Source organism: Oncorhynchus kisutch, linkage group LG10 (genome assembly GCF_002021735.2).
Source record: "Oncorhynchus kisutch isolate 150728-3 linkage group LG10, Okis_V2, whole genome shotgun sequence".
NCBI classification, from domain to species: Eukaryota; Metazoa; Chordata; class Actinopteri; order Salmoniformes; family Salmonidae; genus Oncorhynchus; species Oncorhynchus kisutch.
The window spans coordinates 64376372-64387374 of NC_034183.2; the positions used below are offsets into that span (position 1 = coordinate 64376372).

Genomic DNA, 11003 nt, shown 5'->3' on the forward strand with positions numbered 1-11003 from the left:
CATATAAATGATTTACAAAAAGGAAAAAAACTGTTCATCTGGTACGTGAAGCTTTATATCATATTCATACCATTATACAACACACCTAGACCATTATCTATGATGAAATGCAACCTCAACCTTCGCCAATAACTGTTCAACAACGAGTGACCATGGTGCTGTTGGACTATTATGTATGACTATCAGTCCAATGTAATACTACTCATCCATGTGTGACAACTTCAATAAATTCATTTGTTCAGATGCAACTTTTAAGGGTGTAGTTTAATAGGACATAAACGTTGTATGAGTTGTTCACAATATGTTGCTAGAAAACAACAGGCCAATACCATGGAGAATGATTGACATTGCTTTACTTTTTAAACGCAAAATCAAAGACTATGTTAATTACATGTTTTATATACACAGCAATGATAATGACAGGAAAAACAGAAATTCTTTATTCACAAGTGATGAAGGCAGCCAGTCCAGCCAAATGAAAATCTCTTACTTTACAGAGGATCACTCATGCAAGTTTCTCATAAAAATACAATTAAATAAAGCAAACTCAGTAAAATAACAGTCATTTGATTTCCACTAATCTCTGGTGTAACCCAAAGCTATGGTCAGGGTCTTAGTTTGTTTTGAGTCTCTTACTTCCCACGTCCTGTGTTGGTTCCTCTGGCTCTCGTTTGGCACCTTTGCCCGTCTCGCCTTCATTGGGTGTCCTCTGCTCTTTGTTGCTTTCAGCAATGGCTTCTTTCATCTGTTTAAGCTCCCTCCTCCCTCTCCTCTCCTCCATCTCTCCGATCTCCTCGGCAAACAGGGCTTTGAGGGGCGGGATGAGTCTGGGGAGGATTCTAAAGTCTCCAAACCGAATCTGAGGAGAGACAGATCACTTAGAGGTCTTTCAACATACCCAGCCTCCTCGGAGGCAGCTGGAGATGTATCTCTGATGGGAGTCTAACACATTCTGAATGTTACCTTAAAATGGTACCTCTAGATTTAAACTGAAGTTGTCCGAGAGTATTCTACCTGGACTAGGGGCATTGTCTGCTCATACCGTAGTGAATCATGGTCCTAATTCATTCTGAGGCTACACATATCCAATGGAAAAGCACATTTCAGATGTGCAGAACCCGCATAAACATTTCAATGTTGCTATGCATAACAAGTGGACTAAAGTACACCATTCAGCACTCACTTACCCTCATGTGGTCAAAAGATATTCCCACTCTGTCGTTGAAGTCCTCACTGAAGAGGGGGATCTTGGCATAGCGCTGGCTGAAGTGGTTCAGCATGATGAACTCAGCATTCATCTTCATGCCAATACCGATGGCCTGGGAGGTGGTACTGTCATTTTGGGAGGCAAGCAGAGAAGCATGATGCTACTCTGCTACTATTCTAACAGTAATTACCAGACTTAACCCCATGGTAAGCTATACAGAGTTTGTTCAGTGCAACTCAATGACTTTCAAGTCGTTTTCAATGCGAGATGGAGCTCTTTAACCAAAGTCACTGAAATTCCAGCTAGAAGGCAGAAGTGCCTTCATTACCTCCAATACAGAGTTCCAAAAATCAATGTCAATCTCAGAGAAGAATGCAGCCAGTTACAATGCCCTCTAAAAATGACTGGCTTCTCAAAAGCTCCTTGAGTTTCTTTGTCAGCTGAAAAATGGCACTCGTCTATTTCTGTTTACCTATGCATGTCATATTTTCACACTTTGGGCTGGATTCAATCAGTATCACAGAAGTATCACGGAAGATATGCATTATGGCTCGATTGAAATTTGAAGGCAATGTCTCCTCGTTTGTGGAGACTGCATTCGCGGTAAACACTGCATGTGTCGACTCAATCGGAAATGTTTAACGCGGATCTTCCGCAATATTGATTGAATCCAGCCCAAGAAAGATAGTTTTCTAATAGAATAACGAAGGACACCTCTGAAGAGAAGCACCATACTAGATCCATCTACTAACCTATGTCTCTTCTCCACAGCCTCGTCCTCCAATCCATCTTCCAATGTGGCTTCATGAATAAGTAAAGTTGCATTCTTTCCTTTGAAAACACAATGACAAACATGAATCACAAGACTGCTGCATGGCACAGCACTTCAAGCTTCTCTTCCTTTCCCAGAGGAAATCAATCACACAGCTCTGTGTAATAAACCATCAGCCAGCCCTGCTTGTCTGGCACACCCAGGCCTCTATAATGAACAGGCATGGGATATAGTCAGGCTCTCTCTGGGAGTCTTCAGCTGGATCACATCCAGTCGAACAATTTAAAAAGAGACAATGAAGTGGGATCCCACAGGAACTATGTGGGAGACCTTGTGATTCATAGAGAACTTTAGAACCGATCGATAGCATTAAGCAATATCTGGTAAATGATGCCAGACAGCACAGAGCATGGATGACAGGTTCAGATCAGACTGGCTACTGTAGATGTCTAGTCCATTAACAGTGATCTATATGTATATCATACCACCAGCAACTGTGTAGAAGTTACAGGATACACTCTGGGTCCAATATTCGAGTATGGCTCTGTGGAACGCACGTAACGGCAAATCAAATGGCATTGGTGAGTATTTACCATTTCATCCAGACGTCACAAGTGTGGTTCATAGAGAGTGTGTAAATCTTTTCACATCACACAAATTCTGGGAGCTGTACAAACATCACAATTGGGGTCGAGAACTGTTGGTACTGACCCATATGTGTGAGGGCATCGCAGGGCATTGTGTCCCCAGAGAAGACTAGCTGCCAGCCAGACTGATGAGTGATGCTGCAGGCAAAGGCATTCTTACAGTGACGCACTGGACAAGTCTGGAACTATGAGAGAAACAGAATATATGTATTTAAGCTTTGATGATAGCCTCAATAAACAGTCGTTGAACCTAACAAGTGTTATGAGTCTTATTGAACCACGAAGCAGCTTGTTCAAGTCTCCACATACCTTTACTAAATCAGATTTCTTCAGCAGCGCTTGGATGAATGCTTTGGTTTTGAACTTGGACACCTCAGCCCCCTCACACATGACTTTGCTTGGGACAATGCTGAAACATAGTCAAGAATACATCAATATTAGAGACGATGGACATCATATCATCCAGTTTGAAAGCATCAATTGAACAGAGTAAGGCGTGTCTTTCCTGACATACTTGACATGGCTGAGGATCTCCTCACAGTGGTCATGGTACAGGTTGAGCCAGGTCATCATCTGGACAGGGGCTATCAGATAGATGGGGCTGAAGGCTTTCCCAAGAGTTGCCTGAACGGTGAAGAGATAAGGACATACATTCATTAAAGTGTTCCATTTTTGCATGAATTAAACAGGACTCATCTTAAAATCTGAAAAATAGAAATTCTTTACTGACCAAGGCTCTCTCTCTTTGAAACAGCAAACTCAACAATCCCTGGAAAATAAAGTAATATTCTTTAAAGACTGATTTGAAATGACTTTATGCCAGAATATATGCTATAACTCTGTAATAAACATATTTATAGGAAAAATCATCTTTACTGTGTGATGGTCTGCATGCATGTGAGAGATGAAGACGGTTGAGATCTTTGCCAGTGTCTCATCCACACTGTCCCCATAGTGTCGGCACAGCTGGCCAAAGGTGCCCTCTCCGCAGTCCAGCAGCACTGACTGAGTGGCACTGAAGGAGATGGGACAGAGCATAAACACAGAGAGACAGACATTTATACTGGCTACCTGACACACATCTTTAAGGATTTATTTTAATAGTAACTCGAGTCTAACTGAGGGCCATTACCTGATGTTGACCAAGTTACCACTAACATTCCTGATCTTCATAGGAAGAGCCGATCCAGTTCCTAAAAAGACCACCTCTGGGTATTTTTCTGCCCGCCCTGCAAGAAACACCATTTTTCTATGCCATTGAAATTTCAGACGTAAAACTATCAGACAAAAGGACTACAGGAAACTAAACTCCGTTACTTTCTTAAATGCCCAGAGTGAAATGTTTGCAACTCCATTCAAGAGGAGTAAAGAGAAATTGATGGAGCTTTGGACTGAGCAATGTAACATCTCCCCTTGGGCTTCTAGCCTGACCTGTATCAGAGCAAGGCTCACCAGACAGCACTGCAGCATCAGTCGCACGGAATCGCTTGCACTCCTCCACTTCTTGGAGGAAGTTAGGGGCCTCCGCAGCCTCTTTCACAAACTCTTCAGTGTCACAAGAGGGGATGGCATCTCTGATGAATAACAAACAGTAGAGCACACACACCACTCATCACATAGTGCTGAGGGGCAGCGACGCTCTCATTTGACTTTGACAGTGTTGGCATCTATAAGATCATAGAAGAAATAGTAAGTCACATTTGAAAGTAGTGTTTCATCTGAAATGGTTTTCTTTGACAAAGCAGCCCTTCGTAAGTGGAGACTAATGTCTGGAAAATTGTGGCCTGAAGGACATACTCACCTTTGCCATTCAATCTTGGGTCTGAGCTGGAACTTCAGAAGACACTCGGCTCTGACATTGGGGACATGCAGGGCAGCCTGGGTCTCCTTGAGAAGATCAACAGCAAGAGTAGAAACAGATTAGCACAATACAACGCAAGATACAAAAGGTTTCCAAATGAACACGCTTATCTCTGTGTAACAGCAGGTTACAATGGTGAATAATGAAAGTTGTAGCACTTCACAACTTACCTTTGTTTTATAGTGCTGGAGCTCTGGAAATATCTCTGGATGAATCAGATTGAGCTGAGTTTGAATCTTGTGGCTCCTGACGTTGTGAACAGTGCAAACTTGCTCATTCAGGATCAGGTGCTCCGTGGTAGATGGAAACCTAAATACAAAAACACACAAAAACATTAAACATGTAGAAAGACCAACAGAAAACAGAGAGACAAGTGAAGTGCAGAATATGGAATATGTAAGCAGTCTGAAACTGAGGATTACATATGGCTGATTTTGTACCTTTCCATCCATTGTTTGTATTCATCTGTTTTCAGCACAGACTCGGGGCTCATGTGGACTACTAAGGCAGCAGGGTCCTCTGTTCCTCCACGTTGGTATCTACAGATGAGACAAATATCTCAGAACTTAACTACAATCTCCTAAAGAAGGCCTAAGGAGTAATGAAACAGGATGCAGAAGCAGCCTTTAACACATTTGGCCAACTTCGCTCAGGCCATTACCTGCTCAGCTGCTGATCGATGCAGATTGGTTGAACAAACTCCTCAGAGGGACACTCCACAACAATGAAGGCTGGTCCTGGATCAGTGAGAGTGCACACCTCCTCAGGATGGATCTGTAGGACAACCATCAGGATCACATCAGACAACAAGACCAAATGTATCTAATATTTACAATAGCTAATCCAAAATTCCAGAGCCCTAACAATCAACCAAATATAATTGAAGTACCTCTCTTCCTTCGTAGGTAACACTTTTCCCATCCTTCAGAGCTGCAATGAGAGGACCAATAGCTGCAGTGCCTCTGTGGAGAAAGTGCATCAAAAAAGTCATTAATCGGCTCAAGTTTGTTGAGCAGGAAAAACTGAATTTGTATTCAACAATCAACTTACACTGGTAACCCAAGGTGTTTTGCTTGAGCAACCAAGAAGTTCCCCTTCTTAGGATGAAGCTGCAAGTCAAAGAGAAAATTTGACATAAATTGCATCAAAATGCAATAATTCAGTATGTCACTGAGACAATGATATTGTGTTTCTTACCTTACAAATGAATGCCACAACTAAAGACGGATCCCTTGTTGCTCTTGCTTTTCCACCTGAAATGAAAATGCAATGTGAGAATTGATGCCCTTTGGAGCTCAACATCCTTGAACTAGGGCACTGATGACCCTGATAGCGCTGCATGCTCCTTTCGTCTCGTGGGTCATCCTTCCCAATCTCTTCCCGTTGACTTGACTATTGGAAGTCTGGATAAATGTAGTATTGAATTTTGTGTTTGAATGGGAGCGCTGCCTGGGTTAACACTTGCATTTGATTGGCTCGGAATATAAATGATATTTTCCTTCAGGAGAGGCATTTCCTTGTGTTTCTTTTTTGTTTTTACATGTTTTGTTCATCCATATCTCTTTTCCTACTGTGTTGTACAACGTTTTAGCAGTCTGTCTTGTATCTTATGCTAGCTAGCTTTTTGCAAGTCAGAAACATTTTCAGAAACACAACCTGTTTGTAGCTCCATCCTAGCAAAATAGTTGATTGGTTTGATTAGTGACACTAGTGCCCATGTAGACTCCACCATACTTCCCCTCTTTTTATCATCGTCCTGAGAACGTCCCCAGGGTTTCTAACGATCAGAGCATAAGCAGCCTGGGCTTCCGAGCCTACAAGCTCCTAGTCTTACCTGGGCTGGTTGCTCTCTCCTTTCTGCTGTCTGTGCTGGTGTCCTCAGAGTCTTCCGGCCTCCACAGCTCCCTCCTCTGGGGACTACTGGAGGGGCTGCTCCTCCCTGAGTTAGGGGAGCACTTTGGCCCATCCTCTCTGAGCTGGGCTGGTATAATTGGGGTTAAGAGAGTGTCAACTACCAACTCTTCAGTATGAGAACACAAATATTCACTATTTTACCCATCATAAACTTAATATGCTTTAGGATAGAGTATGAGTAACAGTAAATTACTCAATTCTAAAAATAATTTACAAAGGTGATTTCTAGTACTCACCAAATATTGGTATTTGACTAACTGTCATCGTGTCATCTGCGTATTGTTTCTCGGTGTAAGGTCGAACAGCTAGCTTGATTTCTTCCAGTGGTCCAGAAAATACTCTGATGGCATTCACATATTTCTCCTAGATCAAGAGGGGGAAATGACATATTGGACTCAGGATACCACAAAAACAGTTGACTCATTACAGACAATCTTTTGTACTGATACAATGTCCACTCACCAGTTGTGGTGGTCCAGATAGAACAACCTCAGGGACACCAGTGTCTTTCAGTGTCAATATCATCCCTAAACCAGAGTGTACACAGTTTATCACACCTAAGGACATACGCGGAGACATAGGCTAAGCATGCAATAACCTTTGACCTATGTCTATCTACAGTCACGTGAAAAGGTAAGTACACCCCCTGGAAAGTGGTCTTTTTTGGTAAATATTTGGACAGATGGCTATGTAATCTTCACTTCAACACTATTGACAGATAAAGGTAACCTAATTTAACAAATGACACAGAAAGATTATACTTTGCAATCAGTTATTAATCAAAAATCAACCGAAATGCAATTCCATAGTGCAGGAAACATAAGTACACTCCTAGCTTCAATAGCTGGTGTTGCCCCCTTTGGCTGAAATAACTTCATATAGCCGTTTCTTGCAACTGTCTATGTCTCTTACATCCACTGGGAGGAATTTTTGCATACTCTTCTTTACAGTACTGCTTCAATTGTGTCATGTATCAGGGCTTGTTTTGCATGTACAGCCCGCTTCAAGTCCCCCCACTGTTTTTTGACACATTTGAGATCTGGGTTTTGACTCGGGCCATTCCATACCCTCAATTCTTATTTTTTAGCCATTCTGTTGTAGTTTTGTAGATCCATGTTCAGTTTAGTTTCAGCTTATTGACAGATGGCCTCACATTCTCCTCAATAATTATCTGGTATAATATTGAATTCATGGTTGACTCAATTATGGCAAACTGGCCAGGCCCTGAGGTAGCAAAGCAGCCCCAAACTATAATGCCACCACCTCCATGCTTTACGGTTGGTATGAGGTTCTTCTGTTCAAAGGCAGTGTTTCATTTTAGCCAAACATGGCATCTGGCATTGCAGCCAAACACATTTTTTTGTGATTTGTTAAACTGGGTTACCTTTATCAATGAATGTGGTTGGAATTTAGCTCAAATGTATGTGCGCAAATATGTAAAAACAACAAAATGACAATTTTCCATGGGGTGTACTTACTTTTTCACATGACAGTACACCGAGACATAGGCTAATCATACAATAAGCTTTGATCTGTCTATTATGTATGCACAGTTTTTTCCAGGTTGACAGATAACTGACTTGATGTCAAGTGGCTAGAATAACAAGCAACTTACCTGATAGACCACCAACATTCTCCCAGCTCATTCTAGTGAGGAAAATATTGTCCAAGCGAGCAGCTTTTAACCTGACAAGAGGAACATTGAGATTTATTGAGCAGAGACTGAATTATAGATTTTAGTTGAAAATTGACAGGAGGCAATTCAACTTACTTGTGCTCTTGCATCAGCCTCTGTGTTCCCTCACCACAGTTGAAGAGGTACCTTCCACAGAGGAAAAAGGGTAAACAAATATGCTGCAGCCAAGTGCCTTTCTGATACACACTATACAAATATATTTGGCAATGTTACAACAAATTGTCAGACACTCATGTTCTCTGTTTAAGTTACCTATTGAACTCAGAGAAGACATAAAGTGATGCGCCATTATCTCGGCTCCCTGCCCCGACGACCTGCGCGTAGACAGTGGCTGGTCCATGCACATCCACTCCACGTTTCCTCTGTTCTCTAGACTTCACATGTCGCATTGTTTCTTTGGGTGCTCTCGGTTTCTTTGATCCCCGATGTTGGTTGTCTGTTGTGTTCGTAGTCATTGTCCGCAGAAACTGAAAAAGATGTTCACTGCATGCGAAGCTTTGTAGGCGACCCGTAGGTGTGTGTCTCACAAATAGCCATGCAATAGATTTACAGTGTAGAGACACTTTAGTCATACTAAACATTCGGTTTAATGGAAGTCAGTTCTGCTCGTCGTACAAGACAGCAAACGTATCGACCATCATTGCATAATCTTTATGAAAATATATTTTTACCTATCAGCCCACATATCAGTGAAACATAAACACTTCAGCGGTTGAGACATGCGATTTGACGCTCAACTGTGTTTCTTCCGGCGTAGATTGATGACGTCTTCATCACGCTCTCGATCATTGGTGTGCTTATTTTGTATTTATTTAACCTTTAACTAGACAAGCCAGTTAAGAACAAATCTGTATTTACAATGACGGACTACCAAAAGGCCTCCTGCGGGGACGGAGGCTGGGATTAAACTTTAAAAAAAATATATATGTATATGTATATATATATAAATATAGGACAAAACACACATCACAACACTACATAAAGAGAGACCTAAAACAACAACATAGCAAGGCAGCAACGCTTGACAACATAGCATGGTAGTGTAACAGTTGTTAATGTACTATGTGAATTTCACCAGGTTCATATATCAATATGTTGTGTTGATTTGTAATGCATGCCTGCATCCTGGGAGAAGGGGAGTGTGTACTTACGTTTTGCCCGGCGTGCTCGTGCTCCAATCATTTTGATGCACTGAGAGAGGAAGGCACGCTTTTTCTGTCTTCAGAAAAGTTAGATTATTTTAAGTACAAAGTCATACACACAGTGTTTTGTTCATGAATAATGATGTATATTTAGAGGTTACTCATAAGTGGATGGTATTGTAAAGATGCACTTGTAATTGTACTTTTTAGGATGATGTCAATATTCTGAATTCAACATGTGGTTAATAGCTAGCTAAGGTATTAGCAGGCTATTGTATGTGTGAACGATGGCTAGCTCCTCGAATGATCCTATTGTGCATCTTGTAGAGATGATTCGACGATTCTCAGAACATATGTGCTCTACAAATGTTTTATTTCCTTTTGGATGCAGGTATGTGGTTTTATCTATGTAAAATATGTTATGTATAATAAGGAGAGAGTGTATTAATTTTTGTAATCGAAAATCATTTTGATGCACTGAGAGAGAAAGAGGCGAAGATTCTCAGAACATATGTGCTCTACTAATGTTTTATTTCCGTTTGGATGCAGATGCAGGATGCAGAGAGTCAGTTCTGCTTGATTAAAACTACCTGATCTCCAAAGTCCACGTGTATAGTCTCAATCAACCACACACAACGCAAGAGTTACAGCGGTGCAGTATAGCACCGGCTACAGTAGCAGCACAAAACATGGTACACCCATTATTGGGCACAGACAACAGCACAAAGGGCAAGAAGGTAGACAACAATACATCACACAAAGCAGCCACAACTGTCAGTAAGAGTGTCCATGATCGAGTCTTTGAATTAAGAGATTTAGATAAAACTGTCCAGTTTGAGTGTTTGTTGCAGCTCGTTCCAGTCGCTAAATTAGCTGCAGCGAACTGAGAAGACGAGCAACCCAGGGATGTGTGTGCTTTGGGGACCTTTAACAGAATGTGACTGGCAGAATGGGTGTTGTGTGTGGAGGATGAGGGCTGCAGTAGATATCTCAGATAGGGGGGAGTGAGGCCAAAGATAGTTTTTTTTTTATAAATACCCATCAACCAGTGGGTCTTGCGATGGGTATACAGAGATGACCAGTTTACAGAGGAGTATGTAGTGCAGTGATGTGTCCTATAAGGAGCATTGGTGGCAGCCTCCACTATTTATGCTGCAATAGTTTGTGTTGGGGGGCTAGGGTCAATCTGTTATATCTGGAGTATTTCTCCTGTCTTATCCAGTGTCCTGTGTGAATTTAAGTATGCTCTCTCTCACTCTCTTTCTCTCCGAGGACCATGCCTCAGGACTACCTGGCCTGATGACTCCTTGCTGTCCCCAGTCCACCTAGTCGTGCTGCTGCTCCAGTTTCAACTGTTCTGCCTGCGGCTATGGAATCCTGACCTGTTCACCGGACGTGCTACCTTGTCACAGACCTGCTGCTTTAAACTCTAGAGACAGCAGGTGTGGTAGAGATACTCTGAATGATCGGCTATGAAAAGCCAACTGACATGAGTTTGCTGACCTGTTGCACCCTCTACAACCACTGATTATTATTTTCTGCTGGTCATCTATGAACATTTGAACATCTTGGCCATTCTAGGGAGTTTCCTAGGCACCGTGCTTCTACACCTGCATTGCTTGCTGTTTGGTGTTTTAGGCTGGGTTTCTGTATAGCACTTTGTGTCATCAGCTGATGTAAGAAGGGCTTTATAAATACATTTGATTGATTGAAATCTGATGGCCGAATGGTAAAGAACATCTAGCTGCTCGAGAGCACCCTTAC

General features: G+C 41.9%; 1 protein-coding gene across 2 annotated transcripts; it reads right to left on the reverse strand.

Moving 5' to 3' along the window:
- Window positions 1-245: 245 nt before the first annotated feature.
- Window positions 246-8883, reverse strand: elac2 (elaC ribonuclease Z 2). Of its 2 annotated transcripts, XM_020493771.2 has the most exons (24): window positions 8769-8883; window positions 8350-8564; window positions 8173-8223; window positions 8017-8087; window positions 6864-6928; window positions 6638-6764; window positions 6322-6468; window positions 5685-5740; window positions 5538-5596; window positions 5377-5449; window positions 5149-5261; window positions 4928-5026; window positions 4658-4796; window positions 4428-4513; window positions 4079-4200; window positions 3759-3855; window positions 3503-3641; window positions 3357-3395; window positions 3141-3250; window positions 2936-3035; window positions 2691-2811; window positions 1960-2038; window positions 1188-1332; window positions 246-859 (listed from the first exon to the last, which is right to left on the reverse strand). In XM_020493771.2, exons 2-24 carry the CDS (start codon window positions 8550-8552, stop codon window positions 614-616), a joined length of 2487 nt encoding a protein of 828 aa, XP_020349360.2. In that variant the 5' UTR covers window positions 8553-8564; window positions 8769-8883; the 3' UTR covers window positions 246-613. The 2 variants fall into 2 exon arrangements, with proteins under 2 accessions (XP_020349360.2, XP_020349359.2); XM_020493770.2 differs by having other exon boundaries at window positions 8350-8867.
- Between the last annotated feature and the right edge of the window lie 2120 nt (window positions 8884-11003).

Bases quoted from the DNA above. Each gene is read 5' to 3' on its own strand.
- elac2 (XM_020493770.2), bottom strand. From the start codon at position 8,678: ATGTTTAGTATGACTAAAGTGTCTCTACACTGTAAATCTATTGCATGG. The intron at 4,514-4,657 runs GTAAGTTGTGAA...GATCTTCTCAAG, and splicing joins TCCAGCACTATAAAACAAAG to GAGACCCAGGCTGCCCTGCA. The intron at 3,396-3,502 runs GTAAAGATGATT...TTTATTTTCCAG, and splicing joins TGCATGCAGACCATCACACA to GGATTGTTGAGTTTGCTGTT.